General features: G+C 36.3%; 1 protein-coding gene across 1 annotated transcript in view; it reads right to left on the minus strand.

The window, feature by feature from the left end:
• mei1 (meiotic double-stranded break formation protein 1) overlaps positions 1–23,168 on the minus strand; it is a 77,201-nt gene that overhangs the window by 27,602 nt on the left and 26,431 nt on the right. The window contains 5 exon segments of the mRNA XM_087809651.1: positions 6,920–7,094; positions 8,578–8,745; positions 8,747–8,926; positions 12,983–13,133; positions 18,760–18,943. Of these exon segments, the coding sequence (XP_087665777.1) occupies positions 6,920–7,094; positions 8,578–8,745; positions 8,747–8,926; positions 12,983–13,133; positions 18,760–18,943 (858 nt within the window).

Below are 23,168 nucleotides of genomic sequence, written 5' to 3' on the forward strand. Positions count from 1 at the left end.
ATGTGCACATGATGTTTATAATGTGAACATGTTTATAATGTGCACATGATGTTTATAATGTGCACATGATGTTTATAATGTGCACATGATGTTTATAATGTGCACATGATGTTTATTATGTGCACATGATGTTTATAATGTGAACATGTTTATAATGTGCACATGATGTTTATAATGTGCACATGATGTTTATAATGTGCACATGATGTTTATAATGTGCACATGATGTTTATAATGTGAACATGTTTATAATGTGCACATGATGTTTATAATGTGTTCATGATGTTTATAATGTGTTCATGATGTTTATAATGTGCACATGATGTTTATTATGTGCACATGATGTTTATAATGTGCACATGATGTTTATAATGTGCACATGATGTTTATAATGTGAACATGTTTATAATGTGCACATGATGTTTATAATGTGCACATGATGTTTATAATGTGCACATGATGTTTATAATGTGAACATGTTTATAATGTGCACATGATGTTTATAATGTGCACATGATGTTTATAATGTGCACATGATGTTTATTATGTGCACATGATGTTTATAATGTGAACATGTTTATAATGTGCACATGATGTTTATAATGTGCACATGATGTTTATAATGTGCACATGATGTTTATTATGTGCACATGATGTTTATAATGTGTTCATGATGTTTATAATGTGCACATGATGTTTATTATGTGCACATGATGTTTATAATGTGCACATGATGTTTATTATGTGCACATGATGTTTATAATGTGTTCATGATGTTTATAATGTGTTCATGATGTTTATAATGTGCACATGATGTTTATTATGTGCACATGATGTTTATTATGTGCACATGATGTTTATAATGTGCACATGTTGTTTATAATGTGCACATGATGTTTATGATGTGCACATTATGTTTATAATGTGCACATGATGTTTATAATGTGCACATGATGTTTATAATGTGCAAATGATGTTTATAATGTGTTCATGATGTTTATAATGTGAACATGATGTTTATAATGTGAACATGATGTTTATAATGTGCACATGATGTTTATAATGTGCACATGATGTTTATAATGTGTTCATGATGTTTATAATGTGAACATGATGTTTATAATGCGCACATGATGTTTATAATGTGCACATGATGTTTATAAAGTGCACACAATGTTTATAATGTGCACATGATGTTTATAATGTGCACATGATGTTTATAATGTGTTCATGATGTTTATAATGTGCACATGATGTTTATAATGTGCAAATGATGTTTATAATGTGCACATGATGTTTATAATGTGTTCATGATGTTTATAATGTGCACATGATGTTCATAATGAGGGTAAGACTGTATTTAAAAATAAAACTGATGACACCAGGACATACAAAAGACTTGAGTAGAAGGTCTTCATCTCCTGGTGGTTCTAGTCTGGCTGCTGGAACATTTAAAAACTCAGCATAAATTAACATTTTAAATCCTGTCTGTATTTGTTTCCACTCCGACGCTCCCGGAGCATCTTCCCTCTCAACATAATGGGGGACATCGTTCAAAGTGACACTCCACAAATGGGAAAGTGTCGGGATGTGACGTCCAGGAGCTGCTCTCATCACCAGGTGAAAGGAGAAGCTCTCGGAATAATAACGTCCGGGCTGCGATCCAGGAGCGAGAAGACGATGAGGATCGGGTGAAGCGGCTCTTTCTCTGACTCCATTAGTGGATGGAACTCTACCTTCAACCAGACTGAAGAACCTTCTCACACACCTGGTCACATGACTGATCACATGACAGGTCACTGGACACATGGAGAAAGAGTCCTTGAGTATCTGAAAGGTTTCTGTCATCACGTGCAGCGACAGATGTTGAGGATCAACGCTCGGATCCGAAGGGACGGTGGAGAGCTCCCTGAGCCGTGATGTCATCAGTGACACATCCCGCTGCATCAGACCGGAGCCGCATGAATCAGTGACACTGCAGGCCTCGGAGAGACGTGGAGAGGTTTACGTTTTCAAGATGGTTTGGAGAGTCTGAGAGATTATTTCTTTGACTCAATAATTAACACCTTAAGCTAATTGAACACAAAAGGAACAAGAAAAACAAACCACTTCATAAGAAATCGAGATTCCTTCGTTGAAGGTCAATTCATTAAAAGAAAGAAAGTTAACTATTTTTTTTTTCATTTCCTTGATGGCTTGTATGTCATGTGGCCTTGTATTTAGATGGATGGATGGATGGATGGATGGATGGATGGATGGATGGATGGATGGATGGATGGATGGATGGATGGATGGAGAGAGAGCGAGAGAGAGAGAGAGAGAGAGAGATGGTGATGGATGGATGGATGGAGAGAGAGCGAGAGAGAGAGAGATGGTGATGGATGGATGGATGGAGAGAGAGCGAGAGAGAGATGGTGATGGATGGATGGATGGATGGATGGGGAGAGAGCGAGAGAGAGAGAGAGATGGTGATGGATGGAGAGAGAGATGGATTGATGGATAGAGAGAGAGAGAGAAAGAGTGATAGAGAGAGAGAGAGAGAGAGAGAGAGAGAGAAAGAGGGATGGATCGATGGATGGATAGATAGATGGATAGAAAGAGAGAAAGAGAGAGAGAGAGAGAGAGGGATGGATGGATAGATGGATGGATAGAAAGAGAAAGAGAGAGAGGGATGGATGGATAGATGGATGGATAGAAAGAGAAAGAGAGAAAGAGAGAGAGAGGGATGGATAGATGGATGGATGGATAGAAAGAGAAAGAGAGAAAGAGAGAGAGGGGGATGGATGGATAGAATGATGGATGGATAGAAAGAGAAAGATAGAAAGAGAGAGAGAGAGGGATGGATGGATAGAAAGAGAAAGAGAGAAAGAGAGAGAGAGAGAGGGATGGATGGATGGATAGATGGATGGATAGAAAGAGAAAGAGAGAGAGAGAGGGATGGATGGATAGAAAGAGAAAGAGAGAAAGAGAGAGAGAGAGAGGGATGGATGGATAGATGGATGGATAGAAAGAGAAAGAGAGAAAGAGAGAGAGAGAGAGAGGGATGGATGGATAGATGGATGGATAGAAAGAGAAAGAGAGAAAGAGAGAGAGAGAGAGGGATGGATGGATAGATGGATGGATAGAAAGAGAAAGAGAGAGAGAGAGAGAGAGAGAGAGAGGGATAGATGGATAGAAAGAGAAAGAGAGAAAGAGAGGGATGGATGGATAGATGGATGGATAGAAAGAGAAAGAGAGAGAGAGAGAGAGAGAGGGATATATGGATAGAAAGAGAAAGAGAGAAAGAGAGAGATGGATGGATAGATGGATGGATAGAAAGAGAAAGAGAGAAAGAGAGAGAGAGAGAGAGAGGGATGGATGGATGGAAGGATGGAGTTTTGATTTAAGTCTGTATTTTAAGATGGTGTTTAAGTCAAAGAAAGGTTCTTTCCTGTGAACATAAATTCCTGCCAAAACTCCAAAAAGAGAAGATGTCTCTGAAAATAATCCCAACCCTTGGACACGAGTCTGAGTACAAGATGAATCTCGGGTGAAGTACACGTTGAAGTACACAAAGGAAGACAACAAAGTGTCTCAAAACTGTCCAGCATCTTCCCACCTCTGGAGGAATCTTTAAGATCATCCTCAACACAGAAGCTGCTGACAATATTCATGAAGCTCCTGAGATCAATGGAGTCTCCAGCCTCAGTCCTGGAGCGACTCGTAGCTCTGAAGATCTGAACACAATCCCAGTGACAGAAACCATTTTCATCCGGGGTCGCTCGTTAGCCTTTGAGAATAACTCATCAATAGTTTGATGTGCAGAGACCCTGATGACTCTCTGGAGACCCTTCATCCACAGCAGACCTGGAGCCACTGATGCTTCTCTGCTGCAGACCAGGTGCAGAGGATCAGACGTGGAGATGATCTGCAGCAGCTGCTGACAGTTGGTCTTCATTAACCACTGATTCAGCTCTGATGGATATTTAGTCAGAGATTCATTCATTTGTATAATGAAAGCTTGAACTTTTTATTAATTCAATTCAACTCTTTTTGTTTATATTTCAAAGTGAATGGGTTTAATATTCTATTAATTAAAAAAAAAAGTGTAATCATTTCAATTGGATATTTTATATTGTAACTGAAATAAACGACTCATTCTAGGGCTGCACGATATATTGAAAAAATATCGATATCGCGATATTAGCACGTGTGATATACAGTACATATGGAAAACATGTGCAATAAATTATAATTTTAATTGTATAAATCAAGCATTTCTTAAATGCTCACTTTAATCAATCAGTGTCACGTTCTGAAAAGTTGTCAAATTGTACTTCTATGTCTCGTTGTTGTTTACGTCTCCGTCCGTCTGTGAACTGTGAGGTGCAGCTTTCAAGGCTCGGTTGCCATGGCGGCGCGTCTTGCCGGCGCGGCTCAGTTTATACACAGAAGTAATACTAACTTATGATCTAGTCAAACACTAGTGATCCAGTGAAGTAATACTAACTTCTGATCTAGTCAAACACTAGTGATCCAGTCACTCGTCTTTCAACCTCCTTTGTTAAAGCAACATATTGTAAGAACTTTTCATCTCGTCTCAGTTGTTTTTTATAAGATCGTGAACTTCCAAACAAACATGTCCGTCTTCACCGTATGCTAACGTGCTAAGTTGTTAGCGTCATTTATTAAGTGTTATGTGTGCGTCTTCACCGTATGCTAACGAGCTAAGTTTTTAGCGTCATTTATAAAGAGTTATGTGTGCGTCTTCACCGTATGCTAACGAGCTAAGTTGTTAGCGTCATTTATAAAGTGTTATGTGTGCGTCTTCACCGTATGCTAACGAGCTAAGTTGTTAGCGTCATTTATAAAGTGTTATGTGTGCGTCTTCACCGTATGCTAACGAGCTAAGTTGTTAGCGTCATTTATAAAGTGTTATGTGTGCGTCTTCACCGTATGCTAACGAGCTAAGTTGTTAGCGTCATTTATAAAGTGTTATGTTTGCGTCTTCACCGTATGCTAACGAGCTAAGTTGTTAGCGTCATTTATAAAGTGTTATGTGTGCGTCTTCACCGTATGCTAACGAGCTAAGTTGTTAGCGTCATTTATAAAGTGTTATGTGTCCGTCTTCACCGTATGCTAACGAGCTAAGTTGTTAGCGTCATTTATAAAGTGTTATGTGTGCGTCTTCACCGTATGCTAACGAGCAAAGTTGTTAGCGTCATTTATAAAGTGTTATGTGTGCGTCTTCACCGTATGCTAACGAGCTAAGTTGTTAGCGTCATTTATAAAGTGTTGTGTGCGTCTTCACCGTATGCTAACGAGCTAAGTTGTTAGCGTCATTTATAAAGTGTTATGTGTGCGTCTTCACCGTATGCTAACAAGCTAAGTTTTTAGCGTCATTTAAAGTGTTATGTGTGCGCCTTCACCGTTTGCTAACGAGCTAAGTTGTTAGCGTCATTTATAAAGTGTTATGTGTGCATCTTCACCATATGCTAACGAGCTAAGTTTTTAGCGTCATTTATAAAGTGTTATGTGTGCGTCTTCACCGTATGCTAACAAGCTAGGTTGTTAGCGTCATTTATAAAGTGTTATGTGTGCGTCTTCACCGTATGCTAACGAGCTAAGTTGTTAGCTTCATTTATAAAGTGTTATGTGTGCGTCTTCACCGTATGCTAACAAGCTAAGTTGTTAGCGTCATTTATAAAGTGTTATGTGTGCGTCTTCACCGTATGCTAACGAGCTAAGTTGTTAGCGTCATTTATAAAGTGTTATGTGTGCGTCTTCACCGTATGCTAACGAGCTAAGTTTTTAGCGTCATTTATAAAGTGTTATGTGTGCGTCTTCACCGTATGCTAACGAGCTAAGTTGTTAGCGTCATTTATAAAGTGTTATGTGTGCGTCTTCACCGTATGCTAACGAGCTAAGTTGTTAGCGTCATTTATAAAGTGTTATGTGTGCGTCTTCACCGTATGCTAACGAGCTAAGTTGTTAGCGTCATTTATAAAGTGTTATGTGTGCGTCTTCACCGTATGCTAACAAGCTAAGTTGTTAGCGTCATTTATAAAGTGTTATGTGTGCGTCTTCACCGTATGCTAACGAGCTAAGTTGTTAGCGTCATTTATAAAGTGTTATGTGTGCGTCTTCACCGTATGCTAACGAGCTAAGTTGTTAGCGTCATTTATAAAGTGTTATGTGTGCGTCTTCACCGTATGCTAACGAGCTAAGTTGTTAGCGTCATTTATAAAGTGTTGTGTGCGTCTTCACCGTATGCTAACGAGCTAAGTTGTTAGCGTCATTTATAAAGTGTTATGTGTGCGTCTTCACCGTATGCTAACGAGCTAAGTTGTTAGCGTCATTTATAAAGTGTTATGTGTGTGTCTTCACCGTATGCTAACGAGCTAAGTTGTTAGCGTCATTTATAAAGTGTTATGTGTCCGTCTTCACCGTATGCTAACGAGCTAAGTTGTTAGCGTCATTTATAAAGTGTTATGTGTTAATATTGATTTGGCGATGTTGCGATGCGCCGGCGGCTCCTCTCTGTTGTCGCTCAGTTTCGCGGGAAACCGATGCAAGTTCCTGAACGTTATAAGTGATATTTTTCTACAGTCATGTCGGCACTGAAGCGCAGAAATAAACGAAAGGGAAATATCATTGTTTTCCTTCTCTAAACCCTCAACTACAGTACTCGCTCCTCCACATTTTTAGGTGAAAGAAAATATATGGCATTAATAATATAATAATATCACCAGTGAATCTCCACAGAGTTGCTTCTTCCAGTCAACAAAGTCTTCACTCTTTCATCCCACCTTCTCTGACTCTACCTTCTCTGACTCTGACATAGATGCTGCTCCACCTCTGCTAGTATTCTTCTAGTATCCTGGTCTCCTGCTATCGTGGCTTCAATAAATGATGAGGCTGTAGGACGACGTCTTCTTACCCTCGGTGTGTCCCTGCTGGACGGTCTTCATGCTGGTCTCCTGCAGGGCCTGCAGCAGTGAAGGTCTGAGAGTGGAACACAAGTTTGCCCCAAACTCCCTTTGGCAGTGAAGGAAAACCTCGAGAGTCTCCAGAGCTTTACTCGCCAGGGGGCGCTCTCTCGTGAACACCAGGTTCTGTTGATGGACAGAGTTTGACATGTGTGACGCTCAAGAGACATTTCTACTGTTTCAGGAGGAAAATATTTATTATCAAGTTGTATGTATGTGCGTGTGTGTCAAAGTGTGTGTGTGCGCTTCTGTTAAAGTGTGTGTGTGCGTGTGTGTCAAAGTGTGTGTGTGCGCTTCTGTTAAAGTGTGTGTGTGCGTGTGTGTCAAAGTGTGTGTGTGCGCTTCTGTTAAAGTGTGTATGTGCGTGTGTGTCAAAGTGTGTGTGTGCGCTTCTGTTAAAGTGTGTATGTGCGTGTGTGTCAAAGTGTGTGTGTGTGTTGTTATGATGTGTGATTCTATTGAATCATCAGTGTGTGTGTGTGTAGTTGTGATGTTTGACTCTATTGTATCATCAGTGTGTGTGTGTGTAGTTGTGATGTTTGACTCTATTGTATCATCAGTGAGTGTGTAGTTGTGATGTTTGACTCTATTGTATCATCAGTGTGTGTGTGTGTGTGTGTAGTTGTGATGTTTGACTCTATTGTATCATCAGTGTGTGTTGTTGTGATGTGTGACTCTATTGTACCATCAGTGTGTGTGTGTTCTTGTGACTCTATTGTATCACCAGTGCGTGTTCTTGTGATGTGTGACTCTATTGTATCATCAGTGTGTGTGTTGTTGTGATGTGTGACTCTATTGTATCATCAGTGTGTGTGTGTAGTTGTGATGTCTGACTCGATTGTATCATCACTGTGTGTGTGTGAAGTTGTGATGTTTGACTCTATTGTATCATCAGTGTGTGTGTGTAGTTGTGATGTTTGACTCTATTGTATCATCAGTGTGTGTGTGTGTAGTTATGATGTGTGACTCTATTGTATCATCAGTGTGTGTGTGTGTAGTTGTGATGTTTGACTCTATTGTATCATCAGTGTGTGTGTTGTTGTGATGTTTGACTCTATTGTATCATCAGTGTGTGTGTTGTTGTGATGTTTGACTCTATTGTATCATCAGTGTGTGTTTGTACAAAACTCTCTTTTCATTGAAATATTGAAAATGATCTTAAGCTCCGCCCACTGAAAACACTTTGTTGTTCTGGAGATAAAATCTTGTTGACCATAACCACACCCACTCTGCTGTGATAGGTCAAGCATGGAGGTTTGTCACCACACGTCATCAATGCCAAGAGACTCGTTGTATAAACAAAGCATGATTACAGCTGGAGGAGGAGTGAACCCATTATTACATCATAATGGACTCTCGTAACCTCTTGTTCGCCCAGATTTCAGAGAAACTTTCCTCGACTATGTTTCAAACGATTGTTCAGCTGCGAGGGAGAGAGACGCATTTGGATTATTAACCTTTGTGTTATCTCAGGGTCAAAGGTCAACGACCTCCCTGACTGCAGCGGTGGAGGTCGTTGACCTTTGACCCTAAGATAACACCAGGGTTAAATAAACCATTTCATATACTGGTTACAGGTCTATACTTCCAGTCATGTTCTCGCTCTCACCAGCAGAATCATCATGGCGACTGGAAACTTCTCCAGCAGCAGCAGAAGCTCCTCGCGCTGCTTCTTCTCCTCAGGAACGTGGTCTTCATCCCTCTGCGTGGAGATGAGAAACGTGAGATCATCCCTGTAAATATCAGGCGGCCATGTTGAGAACGGATGGATGACGTCTCACCGGCTCGCCGTCAGCAGGATCCTGATCCGTCAGCCACAGTTCAAACACTGCAGGCCCGAACTTCTCCGCCAGGCCCGGGTAGCGGCAGATGAAGTGGAGGAGAGAGGAGCGCTGCATGTAGAGGGAGGAGAGGCTCTGGCAGGACGACAGCATCTTGTCGATGCAGTTCTGAGACGCCTGCGGGCGGAAAACATGTTTAAACGTCGCTAATTCAGAGGAAATCTCTCTTCAAGCCAGAGACGCGTTATGGACGAGACGCTCACAGCAGGACGTCCGGCTGGACCGGCTCGTGCCGCCCGGGATGAAGACCACCGTCGAGAGCTGGCGGCGCGAACTCCTGCTTTCAAGTGCAGAGACGAGCGCTGGAGACTATTTGTTCTGAGTGAAGCTTTAATTAACACTCGCTGAATAATTGATGGCACATTATGGATGAGAGTTAAACGTGTGTCAGCCTGCATGTTGAGTGAAGCTGCACTGGAGGGTTGAAGGGTTCAAAAGAGGACGAATAAGGTTCAACATCAAGTATTCAGAAGGATCCCGACTGTAAATCCAACGTTTTGAAGATAAATCTACATTTGTTTTTGTCCTTTTCACCCCAAAAACAACATTGAATCAGGATGTTTACTCTATAATGCTCAATAATATCATTAATAAGGGGTTGCTTTCGATATTATCGGATAACTAAAACGATCAAAACAAGGAGTCCGTTCCGGTCGCTCCAACACGACGTCACTTCCGTCCCGGGTCTTATGTTTCGTGGAGAAAGATGAACGATCCAGAGAGTGTAACGGGTTGTTTATTCGCCGCTTCAAGTCAAACAAAATACAAGCTTTACGATCGACCGGACGCGCTTTGTCCCGGCGACTGTACAGGTCAATAGTCTCGGGAGAAAAGGTCCCGAGCTGTAGAAACATCACTATATTTAAGGCTAATTTCCCGTTCGGGAGGTCGTCCCTTTCCGGCCAAATGGTTTTTTCAAGTTCCCTGTGCCAACGATCCCCCATTGAGAGACATCCTGATTTGTTCTCTTGTAATCTAATCATTCAAATCTTCTCTTCTGTCTTTAGCCCCCCTTTCCCGGGTTGTGCTTCGTTCTTTGATCCACGATTTAAGGTGTGATTTGCAGATAAACAGATGTTTTAAATAAGTTGTCGTATCTAATCCTGATCCAAGCTTGTCTTGAACCAGTGAGTCAGTCTGGAGTGGAATGTTGATGGTGAATGTTTCCACTCTTAGATCAAGCGAGTAATTTATACTTTATATTTTGATTATCTTTTAGCATTCATTTAAGTATGGCGTATATGTATAGTGTATAATAACTTTAATCTAACATAACACAAACACGTGCAGGAGCCGAGGCCACGAGCAGGCAAGTCCCCCTTGAAGATTGTTTTCTCAAAATGACCCGCAGAGTAACTGCTCAGTACAGTTGTTTTCTGTTGTACGACAACGATCTGGAGGAAAACGAAGCTCATAAAGGAGACGTAATGAATGGAGGCGTCGGGAGGTGAAGTCCTCGCCGTCAAACATCCAGACGGTTCCGGCAGCAATAAGGTTTAGATTAAATATAGAAGCCTGTGAGCAACAGAAGATATGAAATATACAGTCTTGACTCAGTGCATCGATCGAGTCACTCGTTCTTCACAGAATCTTAAGTGTTTTCTGTTCCTCACGTCACACACCTTTATTCTTACATATTATTATTATATCTTATATTATTATATTTTCTGTGATGCATCTGTTCCTCACGTCACACACCTTTATTCTTACTTATTATTATTATATATTATATTATTATATTTTCTGTGATGCATCTGTTCCTCACGTCACACACCTTTATTCTTACATATTATTATTATATCTTATATTATTATATTTTCTGTGATGCATCTGTTCCTCACGTCACACACCTTTATTCTTACATATTATTATTATATCTTATATTATTATATTTTCTGTGATGCATCTGTTCCTCACGTCACACACCTTTATTCTTACTTATTATTATTATATATTATATTATTATATTTTCTGTGATGCATCTGTTCTTCACGTCACACACCTTTATTCTTACATATTATTATTATATATTATATTATTATATTTTCTGTGATGCATCTGTTCCTCACGTCACACACCTTTATTCTTACATATTATTATTATATATTATATTATTATATTTTCTGTGATGCATCTGTTCTTCACGTCACACACCTTTATTCTTACATATTATTATTATATATTATATTATTATATTTTCTGTGATGCATCTGTTCCTCACGTCACACACCTTTATTCTTACATATTATTATTATATATTATATTATTATATTTTCTGTGATGCATCTGTTCTTCACGTCACACACCTTTATTCTTACATATTATTATTATATATTATATTATTATATTTTCTGTGATGCATCTGTTCTTCACGTCACACACCTTTATTCTTACATATTATTATTATATATTATATTATTATATTTTCTGTGATGCATCTGTTCTTCACGTCACACACCTTTATTCTTACATATTATTATTATATATTATATTATTATATTTTCTGTGATGCATCTGTTCCTCACGTCACACACCTTTATTCTTACATATTATTATTATATATTATATTATTATATTTTCTGTGATGCATCAGTTCCTCACGTCACACACCTTTATTCTTACATATTATTATTATATATTATATTATTATATTTTCTGTGATGCATCAGTTCCTCACGTCACACACCTTTATTCTTACATATTATTATTATATATTATATTATTATATTTTCTGTGATGCATCTGTTCCTCACGTCACACACCTTTATTCTTACATATTATTATTATATCTTATATTATTATATTTTCTGTGATGCATCAGTTCCTCACGTCACACACCTTTATTCTTACATATTATTATTATATATTATATTATTATATTTTCTGTGATGCATCAGTTCCTCACGTCACACACCTTTATTCTTACATATTATTATTATATATTATATTATTATATTTTCTGTGATGCATCTGTTCCTCACGTCACACACCTTTATTCTTACATATTATTATTATATATTATATTATTATATTTTCTGTGATGCATCTGTCCTTCACGTCACACACCTTTATTCTTACATATTATTATTATATATTATATTATTATATTTTCTGTGATGCATCAGTTCTTCACGTCACACACCTTTATTCTTACATATTATTATTATATATTATATTATTATATTTTCTGTGATGCATCTGTTCCTCACGTCACACACCTTTATTCTTACATATTATTATTATATATTATATTATTATATTTTCTGTGATGCATCAGTTCCTCACGTCACACACCTTTATTCTTACATATTATTATTATATATTATATTATTATATTTTCTGTGATGCATCTGTTCCTCACGTCACACACCTTTATTCTTACATATTATTATTATATATTATATTATTATATTTTCTGTGATGCATCTGTCCTTCACGTCACACACCTTTATTCTTACATATTATTATTATATATTATATTATTATATTTTCTGTGATGCATCTGTTCCTCACGTCACACACCTTTATTCTTACATATTATTATTATATATTATATTATTATATTTTCTGTGATGCATCTGTTCCTCACGTCACACACCTTTATTCTTACTTATTATTATTATATCTTATATTATTATATACCAAACCTTTATTCTTACTTTCATATTTGATTAGAAAGAAGATTCTACTTTTTCTTCTGGCTGATATAGATGAGGTCATGAAAACAAGAATATGGTGTTTTTATTTATTTTATATTTTTATATTCATTTAGTAGGAAATCAACTTCAAGTACATGAATCAAAAATATTTTAATGTTTTTCGTTTATTTTGTCCCTTTTACATCCACCTGCTAAAACTGTGTATTTACTCCATTCAACAACGATTTCATTAAGAATGATCAATTAATTGAGTAGTTTATATCTTAATACAACTACTATAACTGTGTAATTATAACATAATATCATCATTTATTAACATAATAAAGCTGTTTTCTGGTTGTTAGTTTATCGTCTGTGATCCACGAGCCGTCGAAGCTCGAGAACTCAAGTTAAAACCAATCATTCTTCTTCTATGAAATGTCAAGAACACATTCTAAATATAAACTTCAATATTGCAAAGTTGTGTCTCCGGGAACAAAAACTAACGTCAAGATAGAAAGTGAATGTTTTTTACCACGTCGAGGTCACAGCTCTTCTCTTGGGTCTCGGCGAGCAGGTAGAGCGCGGAGCGGAGCACAGGGGGCGCAAGAGAGCAGCCGTCCTGATCCTGGTCCGATCGCAGCAGCCACAGCACACACGAGAACATGGTCTGGTCCGGGAGGAGCCTGATAGATAGATAAGATAAGATAGATAAGATAGATAGATAAGATAGATAGATAGATAAGATAGATAGATAAGATAGATAGATAGATAAGATAGATAGATAAGATAGGATAGATAAAATAGGATAGATAAGATAGGATAGATTAAGATTAGATAGATTAGATAGATTAGATAAGATAGATAAGATAGATAAGATAGATAAGATAGATAAGATAGATAGATAGATAGATAGATAGATAGATAGATAGATAGATAGATAGATAGATAGATAGATAGATAGATAGATAGATAGATAGATAGATAGATAGATAGATAGATAGATAGATAGATAGATAGATAGATAGATAGATAGATAGATAGATAGATAGATAGATAGATAGATAGATAGATAGATAGATAGATAGATAGATAGATAGATAGATAGATAGATAGATAGATAGATAGATAGATAGATAGATAGATAGATAGATAGATAGATAGATAGATAGATAGATAGATAGATAGATAGATAGATAGATAGATAGATAGATAGATAGATAGATAGATAGATAGATAGATAGATAGATAGATAGATAGATAGATAGATAGATAGATAGATAGATAGATAGATAGATAGATAGATAGATAGATAGATAGATAGATAGATAGATAGATAGATAGATAGATAGATAGATAGATAGATAGATAGATAGATAGATAGATAGATAGATAGATAGATAGATAGATAGATAGATAGATAGATAGATAGATAGATAGATAGATAGATAGATAGATAGATAGATAGATAGATAGATAGATAGATAGATAGATAGATAGATAGATAGATAGATAGATAGATAGATAGATAGATAGATAGATAGATAGATAGATAGATAGATAGATAGATAGATAGATAGATAGATAGATAGATAGATAGATAGATAGATAGATAGATAGATAGATAGATAGATAGATAGATAGATAGATAGATAGATAGATAGATAGATAGATAGATAGATAGATAGATAGATAGATAGATAGATAGATAGATAGATAGATAGATAGATAGATAGATAGATAGATAGATAGATAGATAGATAGATAGATAGATAGATAGATAGATAGATAGATAGATAGATAGATAGATAGATAGATAGATAGATAGATAGATAGATAGATAGATAGATAGATAGATAGATAGATAGATAGATAGATAGATAGATAGATAGATAGATAGATAGATAGATAGATAGATAGATAGATAGATAGATAGATAGATAGATAGATAGATAGATAGATAGATAGATAGATAGATAGATAGATAGATAGATAGATAGATAGATAGATAGATAGATAGATAGATAGATAGATAGATAGATAGATAGATAGATTGATTAGATAGATTAGATAGATTAGATAGATTAGATAGATTAGATAGATTAGATAGATAGATAGATAGATAGATAGATAGATAGATAGATAGATAAGATAAGATAAATAGATCACTTCCTTCTCCCAGCAGCTTCCACTGAGTAAATATCCACCATTTATGTGGATGAGACCCACAGGACGGGCCTCTGATCCTCATCCTGTGGGTCTCACTCAGACAGTGTTCCACAGCAACAGATTCAACTGAAGCCATGTATCTTCGTGATGATAATGTATTCGCAGGAAGACGAGGAGCGGCGGCGAGGAAAGGCGAAGGAAAAACTCTCGGGACTCCAGGAGATAACGAAGTTCTGGACTCGTGATCCGGCAGAAGACGGGCTTTTAATTGCGCTTCATTATGTTTGATTCATCGGCTCCGGTTCAGTGTTGATGCCTCGGAAAACACGGGTTATTAGATTAAGAAAACCTTAAAGAGCATCGACGAATCCAAGGGTCTTGTTGTAGATGTGAGTTGAGCATCAACATGATGAGGCAGCAGGTGCTTTAAGAGATGCTCTGTGGCGTCAGAGGTGGGATGATCACAACAAGGCCCTGGACTTCAACCTTGTCTGTTTAGGATTTAGAAAAAAACTAAATATGTTTGAAATTAAAGCCAGTATTTGTTTGTTACCAAAACATTACAATCAACTTAAGATCAAACTAATGTGACGCGGGAAGAAAACCGTAAGATTGAAGATGATGAAGATGATGAAGATGATGGTGATGATGAAGATGATGATGATGATGAAGATGATGATGAAGATGATGAAGATGATGAAGATGATGATGAAGATGATGAAGATGATGAAGATGATGATGAAGATGATGAAGATGATGATGAAGATGATGAAGATAATGATGATGAAGATGATGATGATGATGATGAAGATGATGAAGATAATGATGATGAAGATGATGATGATGATGATGAAGATGATGGTGATGATGATGATGATGATGATGGTGATGATGAAGATGATGAAGATGATGGTGATGATGATGATGATGAAGATGATGAAGATGATGATGAAGATGATGAAGATAATGATGATGAAGATGATGATGATGATGATGAAGATGATGGTGATGATGATGATGATGATGATGGTGATGATGAAGATGATGAAGATGATGGTGATGATGATGATGATGATGATGATGAAGATGATGAAGATGATGATGAAGATGATGAAGATGATGAAGATAATGATGATGAAGATGATGAAGATAATGATGATGAAGATGATGAAGATAATGATGATGAAGATGATGAAGTTGATGATGATGAAGTTAATGCCTCGGAAAACACAGGTTATTAGATTAAGAAAACCTTAAAGAGCATCGACGAATCCAAGGGTCTTGTTGTAGATGTGAGTTGAGCATCAACATGATGAGGCAGCAGGTGCTTTAAGAGATGCTCTGTGGCGTCAGAGGTGGGATGATCACAACAAGGTCCTGGACTTCAACCTTGTCTGTTTATGATTTAGAAAAAAACTAAATATGTTTGAAATTAAAGCCAGTATTTGTTTGTTACCAAAACATTACGACTCGATGTTGAGTTGGTTTCCAATGTTGAGTTGCTAATGTTTTGTATTTGATTCGGACTTTTTATTGTCCAAACATGTCCAATTGTAGAAATAATCGCTTAATAATGACAGAAGTCACGACATTCAGACTCGATTCAACAGTGGATCACAGAGTTCCAGAGGAATCGGCTGACATTTTAATGGAAGGGCTGATGTCCACGAGTTTGTGTTGCTCCTGACATTTAGCTCCACTCTGTTGTGTGAAAACACAGGCAGCACTTTGAGGATCAGAATCCTGTTCCTCGACTGTCTGAGCTTCTTCTCCTGGTGATGATCAACTGTGACGTTTATCTTTGTCTTTCTTTCCTGCTCTGCATTATTCTGTCGCTCATCAATCCTGCTCACCTTTATCATCCCTTAAATAAACACTCCAGAGCCAACCTTCTCTCTTCTTTTAACTTTTAGCCACAATTTATATTTATTTATTGCCAATATTTGACTTTCCGTGCCCTCATTTACATATTTAAATCATATTTAAATGAAGCAGAGTCCGTGATTTTTCTCTCCACGATCAGAACAAACAAATGAAAACATGAATATAAACTGGATTAACTGTTTATATTCGTTCATTTGAACATGTCTGACGTGAACATACTTACATTTAAATAGTGCAGACGAGCTCCGTGTAAATGTTTATATTTTATATACAGTTATTAACGCAAATACTTTGTTTAAAGACGATCAGGGGCTTATTTGAGACGTTTTAACATGAGTTTAACAAGAATAAAACTGTTAGTAACTTAACGTGCTGAGTATTGATGATGAAGATGATGATGATGATGATGATGATAATAAAGATGATGATGATGAAGATAATAAAGATGATGATGAAGATGATAATAAAGATGAAGATGAAGATGATGATGAAGATGATGAAGATAATAAAGATGATGATGATGAAGATAATAAAGATGATGATGATAAAGATGATGATGATGAAGATAATAAAGATGAAGATAATGAAGATGATGATGATGATGATGAAGATAATAAAGATGATGATTTTTTTTTTCTTTTCTTTTTTTTTCTTTTTAGAATCCCTTATTAGTCCCGCGAGGGGAAATTCAACCATTCACACATACTGATGGGAGTAGGCTGTAGGCTGCACACTTGCGCCAAGTTCACCATCAGGAGCAATCAGTGTGAAGTGTCTTGCTCAGGGACACAACGACACAAGCTTGTCTGGAGCTGGGATTGAACCTGCAACCTTTTGGACTGCAGGCAACCACTCTACCATCTGAACTATGTCATCACAGATGATGAAGATAATAAAGATGATGATGATAAAGATGATGATGATGAAGATGATAAAGATGATGATGATGAAGATGATGATGATGATGATGATGATGATGATGATGATGATGATGATCAAGATAATAAAGATGATGATGATGAAGATAATAAAGATGATGATGATGATGATGATGAAGATGATAAAGATGATGATGATGAAGATAATAAAGATGATGATGATAAAGATGATGATGATGAAGATAATGAAGATGATGATGATGAAGATAATAAAGATGATGATGATGAAGATAATAAAGATGATGATGATGATGATGAAGATGATAATAAAGATGAAGATGAAGATGATGATGATGATGATGAAGATAATAAAGATGATGATGATGAAGATAATAAAGATGATGATGATGATGATGATGATGATGAAGATGATAATAAAGATGAAGATGAAGATGAAGATGATGATGAAGATAATGAAGATGATGATGAAGATAATGATGATGATGATGAAGATAATAAAGATGATGATGATGAAGATGATAATAAAGATGATGATGATGAAGATGATGATGAAGATGATGAAGATAATGAAGATTATGATGATGATGAAGATGATAATAAAGATGAAGATGATGAAGATGATAATGAAGATAATGAAGATGATGATGATGATGACGAAGATGATGAAGATGATGAAGATGAAGATAATGAAGATGATGATGATGATGAAGATAATGAAGATGATGATGATGACGAAGATGATGATGAAGATAATGAAGATAATGAAGATGATGATGATGATGATGAAGATGATGAAGATGATGATGATGATGACGAAGATGATGAAGATGATAATAAAGATGAAGATGATGAAGATGATAATTAAGATGAAGAAGATGAAGATGATAATGAAGATAATGAAGATGATGATTATGATGAAGATGATAATAAAGATGAAGATGATGAAGATGATAATTAAGATGAAGATGATGATGATGAAGATGATAATAAAGATGAAGATGATAATAAAGATGAAGATGATGATGATGATGATGATGAAGATGATGAAGATGATAATAAAGATGATGATGATGAAGATGATAATGAAGAAAAAGAAGATGATGATGAAGATGATAATAAAGATGATGATGATGAAGATGATAATAAAGATGATAATGAAGATGAAGATGATGATGAAGGACTTAAAATGTTGGCTCAGCATGTTTTTTGTGCATAAAACCCCTCAGTACATGAGGCCCCTGAATCTGAATACATTCAAGCACGTCCTCCACACCTGATCAGCTTCTCTGATTGGCTGCTTCACAGATGAATATAAAGACAGTGTTTAGTTTCCAGACAGATTACTGCTCAAGGTCCTCACCGGTCTCCGCTCTGCAGGGCCAGACGCAGCATCAGCACCAGGCAGGACTGAGTGACTCTGGGACCTCTGGTGTCACAGGGTCCGGGGGCTTCACACATGAGCGAGGGCCACTCTGACGGGAGGCAGCACAGAGAGGGGAGGCCCAGTCTCAGGAGGGTCTCCACCTGGTCCACCTGGTCCACCTCTGTGAGACACAGATCAGGGTTTGAGCCTTCAGCACCAGAACAATACTTCTGATCGATCAGTCATTATTGGTCAAACTATATGATTTATAATCAATGACTAATACAACCGTTACTCTCTAATGATCAACTCTGTGAGCATCAAACATGTTCATAGCTTCACATCAAACATACTGTCGATTTACAAGCCGTTTCTCTACTAAATGAAACATTTATCAAATACGTTTTTCAAGAAATACACCTTTGAAATCTAACTCCATCAGTTTATACTTAAAAACATATAATTACCAACTCTTTGCTAATGTTACAAACACTGCTGTGTCACGGCTTTACTCACCGATCGTTTTGTTCGGCAGCAAAATAAAATAACGATAATATTTTTGCTAATCGATGGAGCAGAAGATTGAGGGTAGAAGCCGCACACGTGAACCATGAACACCTCAAAACCTCAATCCGGATCAAATTCCAGCACAATGAAAATCTAAACACATTTAAATTCCTGAGAATCTGAATTAAATTAGATTTCATCATCATTATCATCGACGGGAACGGGATTCTGTCAGTGTTTCACGACAGCTGTGTTCGAATACAACCATAAGTTCATTAAGTGTTCAAATGATGATACTTTGTGCAAATAAGATTATTATCGTGAATTACGATAGTTATTGTTCGCATATGATCATTTCCGTATTCGTACAAATTGGATACCATCAATTATCGTACAATATTTAACATTTTTGAACTGTAATTATCGTACAAATGCAAATATTATCATGAAAATGTGATAACTATCATACAAATGTGAATATTATCATGTGATCTTTAACATATTTCTACAATATTTATCGGACAAATGCGATAATACATGAAGAAATGTGATAACTATCATACAAATGTGAATATTATCATGTGATTTTTAACATATTTCTACAATATTTATCGGACAAATGCGATAATACATGAAGAAATGTGATAACTATCATACAAATGTGAATATTATCATGTGATTTTTAACATATTTCTACAATATTTATCGGACAAATGCGATAATACATGAAGAAATGTGATAACTATCATACAAATGTGAATATTATCATGTGATTTTTAACATATTTCTACAATATTTATCGGACAAATGCGATAATACATGAAGAAATGTGATAACTATCATACAAATGTGAATATTATCATGTGATTTTTAACATATTTCTACAATATTTATCGGACAAATGCGATAATACATGAAGAAATGTGATAACTATCATACAAATGTGAATATTATCATGTGATTTTTAACATATTTCTACAATATTTATCGGACAAATGCGATAATACATGAAGAAATGTGATAACTATCATACAAATGCGAATATTATCATGTGATTTTTAACATATTTCTACAATATTTATCGGACAAATGCGATAATACATGAAGAAATGTGATAACTATCATACAAATGTGAATATTATCATGTGATTTTTAACATATTTCTACAATATTTATCGGACAAATGCGATAATACATGAAGAAATGTGATAACTATCATACAAATGAGAATATTATCATGTGATTTTTAACATATTTCTACAATATTTATCGGACAAATGCGATAATACATGAAGAAATGTGATAACTATCATACAAATGCGAATATTATCATGTGATTTTTAACATATTTCTACAATATTTATCGGACAAATGCGATAATACATGAAGAAATGTGATAACTATCATACAAATGCGAATATTATCATGTGATTTTTAACATATTTCTACAATATTTATCGGACAAATGCGATAATACATGAAGAAATGTGATAACTATCATTCAAATGCGAATATTATCATGTGATTTTTAACATATTTCTACAATATTTATCGGACAAATGCGATAATACATGAAGAAATGTGATAACTATCATACAAATGTGAATATTATGTGATTTTTAACATATTTCTACAATATTTATCGGACAAATGCGATAATACATGAAGAAATGTGATAACTATCATACAAATGTGAATATTATCATGTGATTTTTAACATATTTCTACAATATTTATCGGACAAATGCGATAATACATGAAGAAATGTGATAACTATCATTCAAATGCGAATATTATCATGTGATTTTTAACATATTTCTACAATTTTTAGCAGACAAATCAGATTATTTAATGTAGAAATGTGATAACTATCATACAAATACGGGAAATATACTACGGTATTTAAAATACTTGTACAATAACAATGGAAGACCACCTGGATGTCACTCAAATCTTCTCGATGTATTCGTGAGTGTCCAAGGTCGCGATCTAACCTAATGACCTTCAAACATTGATTCAAGCGTCATGTTCACATACAAGGGATATAAAAAGCTCTGTTGCTGCAGGAGGTTTGTTTACTGCTTTGAAACGTCAATAGAAGTGTCGCTGGATCACCACGAACCAGATGAAGAGGTAAATAAATGACAGCTTCGGCTTAAGAAACGACAACAAATCGGTCGTCATAGTAACCACTGCACGAATACATGCATCCGTTACGAAAAGGTTGAAGAACCTTTGGGTCCAAGAATAGCAGGACATTGTGCAGCGAGGACAGAAACACACAGAATAACAGGAGCTTGAGCTGAGTTCGGAGCAGAAGAAGAATAATGTCTCACAGGGACGACGGTCATTGATGCTCGGCTCAGGCAGCGCCGGGAGTCCAAGGTCTCCAGGGAGGTGGAGCAAAAATAGACGGCGAGGAAGGAGAAGAATATAACAACCAAAGAAAAGGTTATGAAAAAAATGAAGATTAAAATATTCTTATTAAGAAAGTGCCATTTGCAAAAGATCCTTCAACCTTTGGGTCTAGAATCCAGAGAGAAGTTAAACGAAGGATAATAAATGTTATAATAAAAAGGATAATCACACAACTGTCCAGGTTCACGTTCTGAGGACTTCATTAGGAGACGATCAGAAACGATATTAATACGGTATCGTTACACATTTGGTTTCAAACCAAAATATGTCCAAAATCAGCTTTAAAAAGCTGTTGGACTCACTGTATCCTCTCGTCCTCAGTCATCATTCTTCCTTTAGCTGTGGGGGACGTAACCACTGCTGCCATCTAGAGGCCGGGAGTGTAATTGCAACACGGACAAACGCTGTGAATATTTGAACTTAATTGTAAAAAAAAAAAGAAAATTGAATTATGATAATTATTGAAATATAAACCATTTAAGTAACTAAGTAAGAAAAATAAAAGGATTTCAAAGCCCCTCCAAAAAAGTGATTTTTAATTATTTTAATTGTGTTGAATATGAATTCGTTATCGTCGTTCACCTTAAACCAGAGACAACACAAGGGATAACTCTGACACATTTGTAACACACTGTATCCTCTCGTCCTCAGTCAAGTTTAATTTTAACAAAAGTCAAGAATATTTAATTGTTAATTGTAAATAAAAATGAAAAAAATCAAATTATTTTCTTTAATACACAATTTATTACGATGTAAACGATAAAAGAAAACTATGAAAACAAATCCGTCATGATATTAAAGTGTATCTTTGTTTTCTTAGAGCCTAATAATTAATATAGTAAACATGCTATCGTTCCTCGGGTGAAGGAACATCACATGATCCAACCGAGCAGCTCTACCCCGAGTCTCTCCTGGATCCCCCTCGTAGAAAAGTCATTTGGAGGTTTGCAGTCGCGCTCTTGTTGTCAGTATCAACTCAACGCAGGTCGTCGCCGCGAGCGATGACCTTTAATGGAGTCGCAGTCGTCCTTCAGCTCCAGGTTTTCCACGAACGATTTAACCGCAGGTTCTGAAAGAGAAGCCGATCCGACCTCAGGTTGGACGCGTTCATGACGTCTTGTCTCTCGTGTTCCTTCCATGACCCACAAAGAAACTGGACGAGCCAACAGAACTCTTCACGGTTCATGTGTTTATGTTTTCTTCTGCTGTCGACTGTGTTTCAACGACAAGAACCAGCAGTGTTTCCGGTGAGTTCTGAGACGTTCACTCCAACATCACACCAACTCAGCGCCAGAAACACATCCATTGATCGACCAAAAACCCAGAAATAAAAACAGCTTTTTACGTTTTCTTCTCACGGCAATTCTGCTTCAAAGTGATGCCTCGTTGTCGTCTCGTTCTGATGTTTGTGATCAACGGGTTTAGCTCTTTTATCCAGGAAGAAAGAAATCGGTCGGTGGTTTATCTTCCAGGAACCTCCT

This window comes from Callionymus lyra, chromosome 15, assembly GCF_982586985.1.
Source record: "Callionymus lyra chromosome 15, fCalLyr1.hap1.1, whole genome shotgun sequence".
Lineage (NCBI taxonomy): Eukaryota > Metazoa > Chordata > Actinopteri > Syngnathiformes > Callionymidae > Callionymus > Callionymus lyra.